Source organism: Syngnathus typhle, linkage group LG16 (assembly GCF_033458585.1).
Source record: "Syngnathus typhle isolate RoL2023-S1 ecotype Sweden linkage group LG16, RoL_Styp_1.0, whole genome shotgun sequence".
NCBI lineage: Eukaryota > Metazoa > Chordata > Actinopteri > Syngnathiformes > Syngnathidae > Syngnathus > Syngnathus typhle.
In genome coordinates this window covers 9,253,408-9,273,071 of record NC_083753.1, presented here as the reverse complement: position 1 = coordinate 9,273,071, position 19,664 = coordinate 9,253,408, and the positions used below count along the sequence as shown (strand labels likewise).

The 19,664-nt window shown below is 41.5% G+C and overlaps 1 protein-coding gene across 1 annotated transcript; it reads left to right on the top strand.

The window, feature by feature from the left end:
* Positions 1–4,324: 4,324 nt before the first annotated feature.
* htr1d (5-hydroxytryptamine (serotonin) receptor 1D, G protein-coupled) lies at positions 4,325–12,916 on the top strand. The gene is made up of 2 exons (XM_061301553.1): positions 4,325–5,015; positions 10,674–12,916. The coding sequence occupies exon 2, from the start codon at positions 11,093–11,095 to the stop codon at positions 12,326–12,328; it is 1,236 nt and encodes a 411-aa protein (XP_061157537.1). The 5' UTR covers positions 4,325–5,015; positions 10,674–11,092; the 3' UTR covers positions 12,329–12,916.
* The last annotated feature ends 6,748 nt before the right edge of the window (positions 12,917–19,664 follow it).

Below are 19,664 nucleotides of genomic sequence, written 5' to 3'. Positions count from 1 at the left end.
AGCCAGATGGAGATGAACCCATATGAGTGTGACGGCTATTCAAACCTCATACTAGCCAAACGTCCTGCAGAACAATTATCATTCCTATAAATGGACCATGAGTTGAAAATTCTTTATTCTTGCCAAGTTGGCAAACACATTTGGAGAAGCGAGTGCCCGAGGGCTCTGTTGCCATGTAAACATCAAGGAAGGGAAGGGTGATGAACGTGTTGTGAAAATTAAAGACAATGATGCATAAAATGACACACAAGCCCAGTTTAATCATGATTAAAAGCTAAACCTTCCGAGTTTTATGGACTCTCGACAACCAATTACTCTTTATCCAGTCTCGTATTTCTTGGGACTTGTGAGGAATACCATCGATTAGCAAGTAGCTACAAATCAACTGATGTTCCCATTAGCATAAATGCTAATTTGTCTTCAACAATGGATCAGTAACTTTTAACCTCTAATCATCGCTTAAAAAATACAAATTATAGCAACCTTTTCACTATGTTGCCCCACGATATCGGAGTTAAAATCCATAGTGAGAGCAGAACAAAAGCTCACCGGGATTCCAAAGTGAACAATGAAAGTTTATTTATTTATTACTGTTTTCATTTATTCATAAAAGCTAGCAACAGTTATATCAGCATGGGAGCCCACTCCCTCGAAAATATTCTTTACACACGTCATGTGTGATAGAAATTCTAATTAAATATAAGAAGGGACTCAAGAGAGGTGCAATATTGCTGTCAATAATTAAAAACCTATTGAAAGAGGTTAAATGGTGCCATTGTGGCGAGTCGACTGTTACTAGCCGTAATGTCATGCATACTGATGAGAAAATCCCTATTTTTACAGATTTTTTTCTTTCCCCCCGCTTTTTTTTTTTTGTCATATCCCTGACACGACAATTGTGGCTGTCCTGAGCCAAGTGGAGTCTTTTAGCCGCGCTGTCGTTTATTTATAAAATTATTTTAGAAGCACGTTTGAATGCATTGCAGCACCTGCTGTTAGTCTTCTGTTATATCTGCTGAGCATGCCCTGAAATGTCACCAAAAGAATATTTCTGCGAGCCGGAACATCCAGCATCTTCTTTTCCAAATGGAAGCCTTTCATTTACATAAATTTCCATTTCGATTTTGCAGTTAAATGAACCACACTGGAAAAACACATGTTCATTATTGTGGATTATTTACACCAATTAGTACAGAAACATGAATATGGTTTCTAGAACCAGATAACCACGCTGATAATAAAAAAATAATAATAATTGTAGCTTATGTCCCAAGAGGCCTCAATTGGCCTTCTCTTGAAACTTTGAAAACCTGAAGTCGCCATTAGTAAAACTTTAATTCCATGGAGAAATCCCTCCAAGTCAGATGTTAAGAACATTCCAAGCACTAATGTAACTAGAGACTTTCTCTGTGAAAGCAGCGTTAACCGCTTGTCACCAGGCTGCTCAATTATTCATTTTTAACCGAATATTTCCTTGATCCCGCTGTCAGACCTTCCGATAAGATCGAGCATACAAATCGGACGTGCCCATCACATTCGCCGAGGGTGAGAACAAAAGCAGGTTTGAGAAGCTGACTTTCCATATCATTGTTTTATTCACAAGGTAACTTTGAGTTTCAAATAGTTCAAACAGAACAGGGTAGCAACTGGAAAGCTTCCTGCGGGCAGTTTTTTTAATTAAAGTTAAAAATATAAATATAAAAGACGTGGTTCCTTTCAAGACTTTGTTCGAAATTTCTCTGATCAAGATCTCACTACTGCAATTGTGTGTCATCCCACACGTCAAAGTTACTGAGCTTGGCCTGATCCAAACTGACAGCACTTGTCTGGTAGTGGATCGGCTGGCGGGATCATAATTCTATCATTTCCACTCGAGAACACACATGTAAGGAACATGGCCCATATGTTACTTTATGTCAATAGAATATGCCAGGGAAGATGTGCATGTGAATGAGTACACATGAGCAGGCATTTAGTGGTAAGATACAAAGACAGGTTGGAGTCCAAGTTCAGAAAAAGCTGCTTTGTAATAAGCATTTTAAAAGATTTAGATGAAATCAGTCCTGGGACTTTTCTGACAGGCCAAAAAAACAGCTTCCTATATATATTTTTTTAATCATATCGAGAAGCTCCCATACTCATCCATCAGACGAACAGGTTTGAGAAGTTTAATTTGTCACTCCAGTGGTTCATCATGTTACAGCAACTCAGTTTGAGAGAATTCTTTGGAATTTCACAAATGCGACACTTCACAGCGACTAAAAACGAACAAACCCAAGCCCAATGCGAAGATTAAGCGATGCGGTCCGGTTGTTAAAAGGCGAACGACCGTCACTGTCTATCACGCTAAGTAGTCCTAATCAGAGAAATAAACGAAAAAGCGGGGCCGACTTTACTTTTGGAGTTTATTGGTCATGAATCACCACAATAGCCTCTAATGATGTGTGCATTATTCTGACAGATGACGGAAAGGTTCTTTTGCAGCTGTCACCATGTGTATGAATGTGAGTGTATTATTGAGTTTGGGACTTGTTTAAATAAGTCATTCAGGACAAGTGTAGGAGCTCTGCGTTATGGAGACAACATTTCCTCCTCATTCATCTGCTGTTCCATCAGCATACGCTCGAATGGACATCTTTCATTCAAATGGACGTTTTTATGAGGAAGCTGAGTTTTCTATTATTGCCCTGCCACGTTACGCATTGCATTCGATATGCTTTTTCATTTTTAAAGCCAAATGGTGTGTTAGAAGAGGACCTTGGTTTGTCGTCTTTATAAATGTTGATTTGAGAATGAGCCAAAGGAAAAAGCTTTTTCAATCTTAAATGCTCCGTCGGCTCACTGTAGGCGAGGTCGGATGAGGAAAATCGTCGGCTCAAAAGTTGTTTGATTCTTTTCAGCAGTTCCGGCACCGCATGACCGTTCAGTCGCTCGGTCTGCTTTAACTCGCTTGAATGATGAGATCTGTTTCTTCATTAACATTTTCTATACTTGAAGAGCTTTCTAATTAGCTTTCAAGGAGCACCGTATTGATTCAATTAAAGATTGAAAATGGCAGAGAAGGGTGCCAACCCGTCGGCTCAATCTACGCTTTTTAATGAACGGACAAGTTGGTTGCCCTGTGAATTGATGTGTATTGTGTACAAAGAAGTCCAAGTCTTAGAAGGGGCATTTTGCTTGCAGAAAATGTTAGTTTTGACTTTTTCCATGCTACCACATAATGTCAGGTGTGATAACCACTGAAGATGAACTGATTATAACGTAATATTAGCTGCAAACAGATGCTAACATAAATAGCATGGTAGTCAAAGCGTCATGGCTAGCGCAAACAAAAATAACTTTCTCACAAATGTTTTATTTTTACAAATGAGGGAAGAATTAAGTTCTGTGAAGATTTTAAAGATGTCACAAGTTTTCTATAATAATAACTTTTAATGTATGTAGCGCTTTTCAAGTGACCCATAACATGATAGCTAATTACTAGCATTAAAAAGGACACAGCATCTAGTGAGTTTTTTTTCCCCCCCAGGCATTATTCCTTATATTTCAATCACCATGCATCTGCTTTCAACATTTATCTTGTCAAACAGGCTATACTCTTTATGTCCAAATTGTCTCCATCCATCCAAAGTCAACAAAATCCGGGGTCACGGCAATCTTTTTTTTTTCTCGTGGCAGCTGATTTTTCTTTGCCTCGACTCAATATTGCTCACACAGTAAATTTCACAGTGGTGTGATGTGGTTAAAGCAGGTCACAGTGAGGATTTATCAGCCGTGACGCTTTCTACCGGCTTATCCTAGCCGAGGTGTAACTTAAACTTCTGCAAATAAGTTGAGCAAAAGGTGAAATGTTGCGAAACAGCCCCACCACCTACTTTTTCAGCTAACGTACTTACTTCCACATGGCTGCACTGAAAGTCTGTAAAGTATATATATATATATTTATATCTTTGCACAAACAACCTATTTTTTTCGAAGTGACTTTATGGTGAAATAAATGCTCACATTACTTATTTGAAATATACACTAATTTGAATTTCCCATTAAATTCAAATTAAGTATCCGGGATCAGATACACAACTTTAAAAACAAGACTCCATGAAATGACCCCCAAAGCTCCACATTGAGAAACGGAGCCATTTCGTAAACATTGGCCACAGCAAGTACAACCGTTTGGCAATTCAAAAGTAGCCCCAGGAAAAAAAAAACCAGCAGTTCATGGCAGAAACATTTGGGGAGTCGAAAGAAAGACCTGCAAACCACTCTTGGCTATATCAACAAAAACATCGAAAGGGAAAGACTACAAACAAACGTACAAAGGCTATATTAGAAAATACAAACCACTTATCAGCAGGATTGCTTTTATTAATCAATTGATTGATTGGATAAGAAGGATGGGAAGGAAAATTTCCAAACGGTAATAAATTCAGGGATTCACTCACTCACTCTCTCTCTCTCTCTCTCTCTCTCTCTCTCTCTCTCTCTCTCTCTCTCTCTCTCTCTCTCTCTCTCTCTCTCTCTCTCTCTCTCTCTCTCTCTCTCTCTCTCTCTCTCTCTCTCTCTCTCTCTCTCTCTCTCTCTCTCTCTCTCTCTCTCTCTCTCTCTCTCTCTCTCTCTCTCTCTCTCTCTCTCTCTCTCTCTCTCTCTCTCTCTCACAGGCACGCACGCACACACACGCACACACAATGAACGCAACTTGTTGACGACCCCCTCCATCGCATGACATCTACCCAGCATGTCCTTTGCCTCCACCTTCTTGTTTTGGTCAAGTTTACGCATGCAGGAGCGAGCAGCCGTTCCGCCACGTCAATCTCCACGCCGTGAGATGCAATGTGGAGCACCATGCGCGATGGCAAGCCAAGCAGGACGCACACAAGAAGCTGCGCGCTCCGTACGCGCCTTTGCTCGGGACGTGCGTGCGTAAAAAGGACTTCTCCGCTACCAGGGGATTCCCCGATTGGTCCATTTGGTGGCTGGAGCATCCAGGAAGGCAGACTCTATCCCTCGAAAACATGGTGAGTGACAATGTTTTTATTTATTAATTGATTTTCTTTTTAGACAGCTGTGAGTTTTGATAACCATGAAAAAAAAGAAAACGTCGTTATTGACAATATCCGACGTGGTGATAAAACAGCAAGTAATAATACAAGGAGGGATTATTGCTAGAACTCCCCCACAACATCACAAATATCTCCGCAGTGAAAGAAATGACAGTTACTCGTTTGATAGAGCGCACGATTGAGGTTTGCAGGTGTTCTTAATAATTTGGTCCAATAGAAAGAGATCATTTCTGTACTATGCCATGCTCCTCTGTTCCACTTTTAATTAAAATCATAAATATTTTGTAATAATTCTATAAGTGCATAGATTAAGAAGAAAATAAAAAAACCTTTGGGCATATGCACTTTGCCGTGGTGTAGAAGTGCACTGCATTATGCACTAGGGTGTTCCTAATATTATGGCCTTTCCATGAGAGGGGCATGGTACAGCATTCGAAACAGACCTTTATTATACAATGCAACTCTACTTTCTCTTAATGATAATTGTATTGATTGCATGATTATCTCATTTGTTCATCCATTTGATCCAAGTGGTTCCTCTGTTTTGACTTTTGCCTGATTGTTATGAACGGAAGAATTATATTGTCATAATTATTGAGACAGTCGTTTACATCATATACGCCCGCATCATATGGTGCCCACTCCAATTGTGCAGAGAAGATATCGAGTGCAGCTCAATCATAAGGGTGATGACAGAGCATTTGTTGATTCTTGATATGATCCAACGGGAATTTCTCCATATTGGTTCTCATCATCCTCATCTGTCTTCATTGCCTCTCGTCTGATGATTGGTCCCCATATTGGCAATATTTGAGTGATGTCAGAAGTCCAGAGTCAAAGAACTAAATAATGGAAAGAAGTAACTCAGGGGTGTGCAAGTGAAATCCGAGAGAACCGGCATGATGAAAAGTGCGCTCGGTGTACTGTGCTGATGCTCTGTTCTCTCACTCGTGGCCCAGAGGTGAGCACAACCGCATCAGAGCCATTAGAACAGCTGGAAAGTCTTGATGATGTGGAGAAAGCAAACCAAGAGATCTCCGTAATGGAGGTGGATGATCTAGATAGTAACCAGCTCGTGGTTGCAAGGAGGCGTGGTGCGTGAGGCTGCAAATCACTGAGATCGCTCAGGGCCAGGTGAGGCTCGGAGTCAAGGGTGCTAAGAAACCCCAAGAAAAATTACTCTAGACTACATCACGCTCAATCACCCAACAAGAAAGCACCGGTGAAACCAAAGCAGCAAAGACTTGTGGCGAGGTATAGCAACAGGAGAAAAATATTAAGAAAATTATTATATTCTGAGAAGGTGTTACTTGATTGTACAAAAACACAATGTGCTATGCTCCTGGTTGTCATGGTAACAAAAACCCTTCCCTGCGTTTGCATGAGCTGGAACAAAATGACGTGATTTGAACTCAAGTGTGACAAGCAACCTTGCCACAGTAACCATGGAAAAAGTGACTTGGTTACCTTACGAATTAAGTTAAGTTACTGATGATTTTAAAAGGACCTATGTTACTTTTGTGGTTAACATATGTCAACAACCCTGCTTAACATAAAATTGACAACCAGATTTTGATACATAATCAGAAGTGCGTTTTTGAAAAATATAAAAACTTGAATTTAACAAGCAAAGGCCAAAATGAATTAAAAACTAACTATAATAAGGAATTCCCAAACTATCATCACCCGAACCCTCACAAAGACTTTAAAGTGCAACTGAAAGGACAATCCAGCCCTCAATGTAAAGGTTTGTTGTATAATTCTTAATCCTTTGGGTATTTTGATAAAAGCATGTCACAGACATGCTATAAATAATTCATCGAAAATGCGCTTGAAACCATCAATGACCTTCCCTGTTTCCAAAATGTCAATATAAATGCTAATATCGCGCCAAACATTTCTGTGTTACATATTCATCGCAAGTCTAACTAAAGCAATAATGGCAACATTATAAACAAACGTGGGGCCGGGGGCACTGTTTTGGTTTCTCCATGTTGTTTGCTTAAGGTCTGTCAGTGCATGACAGCTATGAAACAAATGGGGGATAATTTTAGCGTCACAAGCGACAACACATGACTACAAACACACCGAAATGCTTTGAGGTGCCTTTGAACGTCGCATCGCCAGCCCCCCGTTAGGCCTTCCTAAGCGTATACACTTCGTGTTGGCTCGATATGATCTGAGCAGATGGCGGCTCCAAAACAAGGCTGCCTTTGGGCTATGAAACAGACCCTGCGAAGCATTGATGAGATTTTGTGAAGATGTGGCCATGTGATCAATAATACAGATGTCATTGTCATTTATAACGGCACTAATCCTAACACTAGAGGCCAGTCGGTGAAATAACGCAGAGTCGAGGTAAACATCGACGTCGTTGTCACAAATTGATAGTAAACAGTACGAAAAGGACAAATAATCATCACAACACCAGTCATCTGTTACGGGACAGATGCAGTTTACAAACTGCAGTTTCGAGAAACGCGCGATTTTCATAGAGTGCTCGCTAGTGCCACCAGTGGGACGTAAAAAGAATCACTTCCCGGCTACAGTTCAGTTGCACTTTTTAGCAAAATTTTACTATATCTGCAATCGTTCGATTCAGAGCTGTCGAAATTAATCGATTAATCGACAAGTGATTGATTAATCTTTTAGAGCCATTTTTTTACCTTAGAATCGTCCAGATTCTATAATTCCAGTTTGGTGGGTGATATCAGCCTGGAGTGTGTGTGCACTAGCGTGTGAGTGTGTGTCCCCCAGTGTCAGATTTATTTTATTGACTAATCATGAAGGGCCTCTCCGATGTCCTAGTTCTGTACTGGTGCCTGCTCCACTTTCCAAGGGTCACGTCCCTTAAGTAGAGTTGGGTAGTTGTGACGTGTAGCGTCGTTGAAAATATTGTTTCCGAAGCCTGAGGAGATTTTCTTTCTAGGAATACGATGTCAGGGTGCCGCATTTTAATCGGTCTTATGGAAATAAACTTCAGTAAAAGTTGTTGAGATAGATATTTATCTATGCCAGTCTTATCTGCCTCACAGTTCTGAGGTCAGGGTTCAAGTACGGGTTTCAGCCTTCTTGTGTGAGGTTTGCACGGTCTCCCTGTACTTGCGTGGGTTTTCTCCGAGGACTTTGGCTTCCTCCCACGTTCAGAGAACAAGGTTCATTGAAGACTCTAAGTTGTGCTTGGATGTGACTGGCAGTGTAGATGGTTGTTCCCCGCGATTGGCTGGCGAACAGTTCACCTTGCCAAGCTGGGAGAGGCTCTCGCTCATTTGTAAGTTGTCCCCTTTATGAGCTAGAATGATGGGCCAGATTGGAAACGGCAAAACGTGACAGTGAAGTTTAGCATAGCCGATGAGTCGCATGTGGCTCGCCAGGTGCCTTCTCTCCACCGCAGGCGCACTTTGGCTTTTACCTCTAAGGCCTGAATTAGCATGTTCTCAAAAATCCTTTTTCTTCTACTTGCATTTGCATGTGCGCGTAGGTGGATCGTTGGGGGAGGAAGGGGGGGGGGGGGCAGATGGTGCATGTACGCCTGCACAGCCCAGGAAGAACACCTACTCTCCGAGCTCTGGGGCACCTGCAAATAACACGGATGTACCAAAAGCCCCCCACAGTTTTGGAAAAAGAAGAATACCTCATTCTTTTTTTCCTCTCATTCCTTAAAAGCTGCAAATCTTTGCCGCTCATTCACCAAATATTAAAATATTTTTCACCACCAAATATTTGGAACGTTAAATAACGACAGAGTAAATCTTTTAGGGCTAGTTAGTTAGCTAGCTACACACTGTTGAACAGGAAACGAGACAAGCAAGTCTTCTTAACCAAACGGATTTTTATGGAATATGAGGTCAAATCTAGTTTTTGCGCTTTTTTTGCAAACCTAGATGGGTCAATATAATCTGTTCCACCTGCGAGCGCTATAACCTTGACGCTCCACTTTGACATACCGATCGTCTGGAGTGCTCCAACGATTCTACTAATCTATATTTTATATGACCATTCTTCTCCAAGGGCCATCTATTATTCATGTTTTGAATAGTTGCTAGACAAACAAAACACTACAACTGTTATTTTTATTGCGACGTCAAGCGGCACGGGAGTTTAACGTGTTTGCTAATGGGACACTTGGCACAAATTAAAAGTCAAATAAAGGTGGACATCTGGCTCATAAAGAGATGCTCCAATGCTCAGCTGCCATCTAAAACTATGACTTTGTGTAACCTTTGTTCCAGTGGCGACATAACATTGTTTCACATCTCATCGAGGTTAATAATATTGAGTTGAGGGAATACGAATAAAAGCTGGGCTGAGCTGCGAAGTTTTGCGGACGTAGCGAAATTTGGACTTTCGTCAGGGTTCATGAAATTTTGATGTTCGTAGACAGTTTTTACACATTTTCTTCGGATTTTCACAGGCTCGCATTGGGAAAATCACAGCTCATCTGTTTTCTGGCTTCGGTCTAATACCTAATGTATTGGCCCGATATTTCTCAATGGTTGAAGAGTCTCCTGACTCCAACTCAATTCAGCTGCATTGTACTTTTCGTCAATACACACTCATTAGAACCGTGCTCCAGTCAACAGCAGACAGGCGTTGACAGACGGGCGGTGATAGCTCTACTTCTGCTGAGTTAAATCAATTAGTCCCCCTCCAGCGGGGGCCAGGCGGCATTGGCAGGTCCGCCTGGTTCACGGGGTGAGTCTCTGGTTCAACCTGCGCTGCGAACCCATTATGTCGAGCATCTGGTGGGACTTGAGCCAAGTCTGAAAGTACAAGTGAATTGGATTACTCATGAATGGGGCTGTGATGTACTGAATTGTACAGTTTGGAAGCTGTAAGCGCTTCATGGTTGCGGGGCTCCGCCCCTATCGCGTTTCATTTAAAAACCAGATGGAGAAACTAATGTCTTTTCACGCAAGCAGTATCCAGCCCAATTTCGGCAGGGCTTGTCCCTGATTGAAAATCTTTTCCTCTCATCCATTCATTACCAGCCTCATTATCTCATTGTCTTGCAAACCAGAGCACAAGGAAGATAAGCCTTGTGTTGGACTTGACTGAGATGTAAACAGATAGGCCAATCAACCATCCATCACATGTGATGAAAGTGAGACTGGAATATAACCGCAAAGGTCCGACAATCTATTTCAGGAAGCGTGTTAGTTCTTCTAGCTATCTAGCCCTATATATCTAGCTCTATATAGCTGGCTCTGGATATCTAGCTAACTCTATCTCGCTCTATCTAGCTAGCTCTATCCATCTAGCTCTATAGCGCTAGATATCTAGCTCTAGCCAGCTCTATCTGTCTAGCTCTTTCTATCTATCTCTGTCTATCGAGCTCTATCGAGCTGTCTGCATTTCTGCTGCACGCCACGCAAATTAAATGAGGAGAGCGAGCGCTAGTACTGAAAAGCCACTGGCGCGCAATGCTACATCCCACATTGTGCCACCTGTCACCCTTCGTGTGGATCCAGAGTGCTTGAAACTGGCACAAATAAAGTTGGACAAGGATTGCATGCGATCGCATTCCCTCTGGGAATGAAGCGTGACTGCTAAAAGAAAGACACTGTCACCAAGATGAAATCTAATGAGTTTCTCTCTCTCTTCCACATACAGAAGAAGAGCAAGGAACAAGTATGGAGAGAGCCTTGCCTGGATCATGAAACTGTTGATCGGGTTCTTGTGGAGATAGCGGCCTGACAAGCCCACCTGTGTATCTGTCATCAACATCTTACCGCACGCCGCCTCGTCTTATTGAAGTGGAGCCCATTAAAGTGGTTGATAGATTCAAAGGTTCGGCGCCGAGGTGTTCTTGCCGGCCGACTGCAGCTTGGAGATGAGATAAGAGGAGTGGAAAGAAGAGCAACAAAAGTGGGCATCTGACAGACGCTGAATACAAATGACGATCCACGGCTCCTGTAAGCGGGCCCCAATCGATATTACAAAACCGAAATGGACAAATAAGCCGGCTTCAATTACAGGACCATTAGCTCGGGACACGAAATGATGGCATTAGATGGTAGCTTCGGGTTGATATGAAAAACGGGGCTCGGGGGATTGAACCCTGCACTTATGAGCGCATCTGTAATGAGGATCTTCTGAAGCTGATCTCAACCAAGATGGAGGTGTACAACAGCTCACTGGACTACTTCATGGGCAACGTCACGGAGATTCCCGATCCGACCACCGAGTCCCCCTACTGGAGCGACGCCTCCATTTTGGGCTTTCAGATCTCCCTGTCCGTGCTCCTGGGGGTGGTGACTTTTGCCACGGTGCTGTCCAACGCCTTCGTCATCGCCACCATCTTCCTAACCAGGAAGCTGCACACGCCCGCTAACTTCCTGATCGGCTCGCTGGCTGTCACCGACCTCCTGGTGTCCATCCTGGTGATGCCCATCAGCATCGTGTACACGGTGAGCAAAACCTGGTCGCTGGGGCAGATCCTGTGTGACATCTGGCTGTCGTCCGACATCACTTTCTGCACGGCGTCCATCCTCCACCTGTGCGTCATCGCCCTGGACCGCTACTGGGCGATCACGGACGCGCTGGAGTACTCCAAACGCCGCACCACGCGCCGAGCCGGTATCATGGTCGCAGTAGTGTGGGTGATCTCCATCTCAATTTCCATGCCTCCGCTCTTCTGGCGGCAGGCCAAAGCCCACGAGGAGCTGACGGAATGCTTGGTGAATACAGATCAGATCTCGTACACCATCTACTCCACCTTCGGGGCATTCTACGTTCCCACGGTGCTTCTCGTCATCCTCTACGGGCGGATCTACGTGGCGGCGCGCTCTCGTATCTTTAAGATGCCGACGGCGTCCGGGAAGCGCTTCACCACGGCGCAGCTCATCCAGACCTCGGCGGGCTCGTCCCTGTGTTCGCTCAATTCCTCGTCCAACCAGGAAGGCCATCTCCAGGAAGGGCATGTCCACTCAGGAACGGGGAGCTCGCCTCTCTTTGTGAACAGCGTGAAGGTCAAGCTGGCCGACAGCGTGTTGGAAAGGAAGCGGCTGTGCGCAGCTCGTGAGAGGAAAGCCACCAAGACGCTGGGCATTATCCTGGGCGCGTTCATCGTCTGCTGGTTGCCCTTCTTCGTGGGCACGCTGGTTTTGGCCATTTGCAAAGACTGCTGGTTTCACCCGGTGCTCTTTGACGTCTTCACCTGGCTGGGATATCTCAACTCGCTCATCAACCCGGTAATCTACACCGTGTTCAATGACGAGTTCAAGCAGGCCTTCCAGAAACTCATCAAGTTCAGGCGCTTCACCTGAAGACCACGGAAATAGTACAACTCAGTAGAGTTAATGTAAATTCAACATCTTGTGAACATTTGAACATACAGTGGATGTTTTTTTATTTTTTACACCCCAATTGATCAGTGCCATACCACGCCGGATATCGACAGAAGACTTGCATGCGGAAACGTAATAATTATTGCATTCATCTAGAAAACATGAAGAAGATGGAATCACTGGCCACAACATTAGGTACACCTAATCTATTGCAGTGTGAGGCACAGCGGCTAGCAAGTGTACCTTATAAAATGGCCAGTGAGCAGAGAACTATCCAGCTTCGGGTAAAGCCATCAAATGTATCCGTCTTCGTGTTGTACTGTACGCTGCTGCTCATGTATGTTTTTCCTGTGGTGCAGTAAAATACTTTCCCCTAAAAGGTTCAGTAAATTGCTCTCCATATATGCTCTTGTGCGCACTTGAAAGTGTTTGTGTGCGTCTGAGTGTATACGAGGCGGCGGCTTGATTGAAATGTATGCGTTGTCAGCGCACCGGGAGCAGTGCCGAGTGTTTGACATTTGTTTAAGAGCAGGCTTGCCTTGTTATCATGTCGACTGAAAAGAGAAATGGCATTACCCAATAAAAGGCATTACTGTGCTAAAAAGAACCGGAGCGCGTGAATAGAGTGGTCGGTATGTGGGGAAAAAAGAAAAACAGGTTAAACCAAATGTTTTTTTAAAATATCATTATTTTTAAAAGCAAGTGACCTGAGTGAACTTTGAATGTATTCCGTGTCAAATAATGTTAAACAGCAACAGTTGCATATATTTTAAGCGCTTGTTGGAGAAGGTCAAAACCACCCGCAGTCTATAATGGGGTAAATAAATCATATTTCATGTATGTGTGTGTGTTGGGGGAAAATATAAGAAGGTCCGCAGTGAGGAGCAAATTTTTTTCCTCTACTGTGTGAGGCTCAGACAAAAAATCAGTCATGCGTTGAGTGGATTTATGAGAGCGTGCCCCTGGGGAAAAAAAATATTCTTTATCTTAGCACATGACCCCAAATAGTGTGAGGTCAAATGACAAAAATTTGTGATCCAACCACAAACTATTTTCAGGTTCTTCAACAGCTTATCCAAGATCTTGTGACCCGATGGCCATTCCTGCCATCATTTCTTCTCAGGCACTTTGCAAAGTACCTAAAAGTGCTGCTTTAGTCTTTTTCTCAGGCACTTAATTAATTCTCTAATCGCCTGAGAACAACTGAACATTTATTAATCATGTCTACGCTAGTTTCCCATTCTCATTTGTCTTCGTTGAACTTATTAGGTGCTTAAGTCGTTACCCCTGGTCTTAAAGCAACAATAGGTTTGACCTCCAAATAGTGTTTCTGGCACATAAGCTTGGAGTAAGAAGAATTCTACTCTTGTTGCCTTGACAATCTGGAATCACTGATTTCAGTGGTCAAAAATAATTGGACTAGCTAAGACATCGCCTGCTGGGTTGTCTTTCGACAAACACATGACATCGTTATATCACTACGTTTATTTATTTTAGTTTTTCTGTTGCTTTGGTGTTTCTCAGATCAGAGGTTTCACTGAATATATTGATGTTGCACTTGTTTTTCATGTGATAATCATACCAAGCTATACAGTGTGATTGGCTTTTTTACAAGTACAGTAAATGACATGTCAACAGTAGGGGGCGCAAGTGAGCTAAAAAGCCTATTAGTCCTTTAATGCTGCTCTCGTGCATGCAATTAATTTCAATTATCCCCTTAGGCGGCTTCTACATGAATAAGTAAATCATCAACTGTAATTGAGGCTAATGATTGAGGCTAAGCATCTGTTTACTAAATAATTTCGCATATTTAATCCACAGATGCGTGAGGGCACAGTATCACCTTGTAATAATATACAGTACAGTATTAAAAAAAAGGCCCTATCAAACAATGACGGATAAATAAAAAGCTAATAAAGCAGGCGAGAGAATTTAACACAGTCCAAATGATTTATTATACCACTGGGAGTTTTGGACCGATTAAGTCAAATTAAAAGAGATAATTTTCCATGGCTGGGAAGGCCAATGCGAGGGTACGGCATCAAACGGTTCTCAGAAAAAAAGCAGATAAATAGAATCCTTGAAGCAGAGAGAGCAAAGGAAGTAGCTCCGGATAATATTAGGCCGTCTTGAGCCTGAAGTTGGAAAGGTCAGCATGCACTTAACCTCCTGGGATGAGGACTGTCAGTCGTAGACGTCTGAAAGCGAGCTGCGGCGCAGACCAAAACAGCTGGATGATGGAAATGGAAAGGCAACGTCGGGATTGCAAACAAGACAAATTAGCCCCTCGAGATTCAACCTTTCAGTCAGAACTTTGTAACAGTTCTTGTAGATGGGCTGAGTCTCACAGCTATGTTATTGAGTTTTGTTTTGATCGTTTTACCGATGCCTGAAGAAATGCCTTCAAATGTTCTATTCATTTATATTCAAAGTAGTTTGACATGTCGGAAGAATACAATTAGAGGCTTGTGATGGTGTGCCTCACCCACGTTGAATTTAAAAGGAATCTAGTCGACTGTGTTCACCCCCACAACGGCGCAGACACCCATGTCTCCTTGCGCCCGTCTACGAAAACGTCAATCGAATGAAAACTCCACAGTGAAGACTCGCACTGGGTACGAAGAGACCTTGTTTTCCCATTTCATAAATAGTTCAACATTGCAATTTCTGATGCAATTGCATATTCCCTTGTATCATTGAACAGATATCAGATTTCATTTCGTAAGATTCATGATTACAAATGAGTCTGGATTTATTAATATGAGCAGCATGAGGAAAATGTTTTTTTTTTATATATATATAAGTTATGCAAATGTTCCCATGGGAAACAACGGGCTGTGCGCAGCAAGCTTACACTATGATTAACAAGTATGCGATCTGACGTGTTTTCCTCCACCTCTGTACCAGCATGACCACTTGGACGGCACTTTCCATGCATGGAGAAGCGCATGCATATTTAGCGGTGTAAAGTACATGAGACCCCAGGAGAGCTGAACAACACATTGTGGGTAGAAGCCTTCACTAAACTAAATCTATAGTGAATATGTTAGGCCTGAGCATTTCCCAATATGATCGGGGAGGAAAAATAACCCTTAACACAGTTGGAGAATTAAGATAATTTTTAAATGCATCAAAAAAATAATCCAATTAGACCCAATTGTATGTATGCGTAATCCTTGTGAGTTTAAATCAAATAATTATTCAGAATATAAAGTAAATATTTAGTTTGCTTTGGATTTATCACTGCCAAATGTCACAAAACCACATGAGCAGTGCACCGCGGCAGGTTAGACTCACAAAGTAACATTTAAAATTACCATCAGTGACTTGGCTGGGATTCAACTGGCATTTGATGATAAAATTAGACTTTGATGGTGTTCTTTGGAGCCGTGGGGCATGTGGGATGAAAAAAGGTCACGTTTGAAATGTTTCGCAGTTTTAACAAAAGCAGCGCATGTAAAAAAAAAAACCTTGGGGGGGAAAAAAGTGAATGGTCGCCACGTTACAATCGCCCTTCTGTTGACGTGTTACACATTGAAACAAGGTGAAACGGAATTTATCACATTCTAGCTAATAATAGCCCGGGGTGTTCATTTACTCAACTGCAGACCACAATAGAAATTACTGCAAAACAAGCTCAAGGAATCCCCCACTAATTTGAGCACGGCCGCTAATCGAGAAAATCGACATCCCCAAAAGGGGATTGGATTGAGCTCTTAATTAATATTGCTGGGACCTAAGAAGCTCAATATCTTTTAAAAAATACACTGATGAATATTTTTCTCTGATTCATGTTTTGAAAGGGTGATGCTTTCATCACCAAGACAGGAAATCTTCCCGTGGAGGAGGAAGCATTTTATTCAACATGCATTATTCAACAATCATAAATTATTATACACAGATTCTTTACACTACACCCAAAAATATTTTATGTATGCATACAGATGGTCACATATATGAGACAATCCATCGATTATCAAAAATTCTTGATTAATTTGATGATCGATTAGTTTTTGATTAAGCTATTAAATGTTGCGCCCGCTCATATAATTTTCTCTTTTTACATATTCAATGGGACGGAGGCTGGTGTTAAAAATTGCTGTATGTACAGTACATTTTTCCATCTGCCCTCTTTATGAACTATTCAAAGTAATACTTGTGTTCTGATTAAAATTCAGTCACAACATGTCTTGGGTCATTAGTGTTGCGAGGCGAGCTGGCTGCTTCTGAATGCATGACTTGGGAGAGCATCTTCCGTCATAAATACTGCATCGGTTTCTTCCACAGAGTTTCTACATGGCTCAAAATGTCTTCTTTTTTTTTTGGACCTACTGTGCGGCAGTTTGAGGAAAGATTTTTGCTCGTCGGTTACCTTGCCAGTCATCACTGTGGACACTTGCTGTAAAAAAGTTATACAACCTTTTGGGTTGTATACAATTCATTCCAGGGCTGAGGTTGATTTATTGATTTGTTTATTTTTTTCCAATTTGGACAAATGGAGAAAAAAAAAAGCATTGCTCTTTAGAGTTAAACTCTTGTCATCGTAAAAACTTTATTAACCCCTAAGGCACTTTTCAAGTCACATTTCAGTTTCAATGATCATTTAATCATTCTTAATGTTAAATAGATGTTGGAATGTAAAGTATTTATAGGAGTTGTTTCAAATTATTCAGTTGAACTCTTTGCAAAGGAAGGAAATCAAAATGGCTATATAACACCGAATTAATTTATTTGAACGGCCAGAAGCTAAGATTTTCCAATTTATTTTTATTCTCTTTGCAACGTTTTTTGAGGCTGCTGGAGAACTTAATGGCAAGCGTGACACCTCATGTCGTCATCTTTTCATTGTCCCTGTTTCACAATGAAGTTGCCTTTCTATCTTAGCGGCCACACATTTATAGGTCAAGTTGGATGTTATCAAATGGGAGACGCCATTTCATCCTTTTATCAATCCAAAAAAAGGCGGGCCTTTCTGTCTCCGTTGGCCTGGTGTGCCGTGATTATCCCAGGCACTTGGTTCCTTTTATGACTTGAGTAACTCACCGGTTGAAAGGAACTCAGCTGAAACGCGAGGGAAGAACAAGAAAGGGGGAGAGAAAAAAACAGATGATGAAGAGAGAGGATTAAACGAGGATGATGGGATGTGATTAAAATGGAGGAAGGACAATTGGAGATAAAAGAAGTTGCGAGACTGACAGCAACTTTCATCTGAAATACTTCACTAAGTTTCAGTAAATTAATTAGAAGAGCATAATACTAATCCTCTCTTAATACTATTAATTTTATTTTTAATATTACTAGATATATTACAAAATTACTACATATTATTATTGACCAATTTGATGGGCTACTTTGCCTTCAGTGTTGGAGTAAAAGAAACAAGATGATTTAAATTTATTATTGCAAATTAACATTCTGTTTCTGAAGTTGAGTTAGTTTGAGTTTCGGGCCTTGGAAAAAGTCCAAATGTTTACTTTGGAATTTCGTAATTAACTGTTATGCTTTCTGATCCCTGAAGGCAATTTAAAAATCAACCAGAAGAGATTTTGTTGAAATGTCTTATGAATAAAAGCCCATTATCTTGTCAGAAGTCATTATGTTTGTTTCCTTAGTGATTATTTCTGTAAGATTGCAATGCAACGCAGATTTACAGATGTTATTTTCTCTGCTTTAGGTTTTGGGAAGAAAAATGGGTTGTTTATTATTTGGCAGCAGCACAGGGAGAGGGTAGAGCATTCCAGAGCTCTCCTGGGGGAGGCAAAAGAAGACCACAACGTCTCTTGGCTCCTGAGCAGGTGAGCTTCAGTGGAAGTGGCATGGAATGCTAAGGTCATCGTACAGAGAGGCTGACGGGAAGGTTAAAGAAAGTGGAAAGTTGAATCCCACGGGACGAAAGGCTTTCCGAAGCGGCTGGTATATAATGTTCTTTCATGTCCGTCAAACAAGTCATCGGCTGGGGCACAGCCGAGACATTCCGTGCTATTCTTCATTCACACGTCTTCTACAGTCTGTATTGCTCCAGCATGCTGGATATAAAATTAAAGCCAGAGTAAACTTTTTTTTTTTTTTTTACAGCCCTTCAGATCAGGGAGAGAACTTTGTGATCATCTGATGTAATCATTTGAAAGTCTTGGTGAAGTCGATTTGTTCAGCTCTTGAGTTTTTGGGGCTACTTTTGTGCCATATCATATAGTTGTATTATATTATATATTTTATTTTCATCTTATTATTTATTTAAGTGTTTGTCCTCATTGGGGTTGCAGGTTAGTTGGAGCATGGTTGAACCAGCCCAAAATCTAATAATAATAATAATTATTATTAATATTATTATTAAATCTAACCATGCTATCCTCTTATTTTATAAAGATTAAATTTCAAAGATTGCCATCAAAAAGCTGTTTACTGGCATTTCTGCACTCTAATCACAGCAAAGCAATTTATTTGCGCTTTGTGATGGCGCTGATGCTCCGATTTCTATGCACTTGCACATGAATTAGTCATCATGTGTTAAAGATAGTCATTCACGCAAGGCGAGATGAGTTTCGACTTGTTTGTGGGACGAAGCATTTGTCAAAGATCATTGCATTCATTCAAATGCACTCTCATGGAGGGAAACATGAATTAAACATGACACGATTTTTAACGTGCTAAGAGACTTTGATGGCTTTGAGTTTGCCTCACCAACGCTGTATAGCAATTGGTTTGTAGGAGCTGTCAAAGACGTAAATCTGGTTGACCTGGCTCACAAACTCAATTCAAACATACAGTACACAATATTGAACTCCTTGATAACATTCAATGGTAGAATACATTTCTCATAGTAAAAAGGTTTCACAAATGAATGCTAGAGACATCCAGGGATTTATTTTAATAAGACAATTTCAATTATGTGTGGAGGTTGTGCATCTATGTCAAAGCCTGCACTTCCCCTTTTGCTCCATGCAGCACTTTTCTTTCATCTGCCTTAACAAGCTGACCATTTATCACCTCTCGCTTTTCTTAGCCCCTATTTTCACAATCCTGGAAAGAAAAGAAATAAGCAAGACCTTTAATACAGGTCTAGTCGTCAGCTTCATTGGCTGAGCTGTTTAGTCTTAAAAAAAAAAAAGAAAGTTGGTAAGTCATACGCTACCGACTATGCAAGAAATGAAAGCATCACTGTGTGATATCAAAAGTTGAACCGCTCCAGTGGAGGGAGAGTTCACCTGTGGTGCTGGAGGGGAAAAGAAGAACTTAAATATGTGCTTGCAAAATGCTGTTTGGCATAAATAAGCGCAGCTGACGTGAAGTAATATCGGCCTCGTTTATTGGAAGC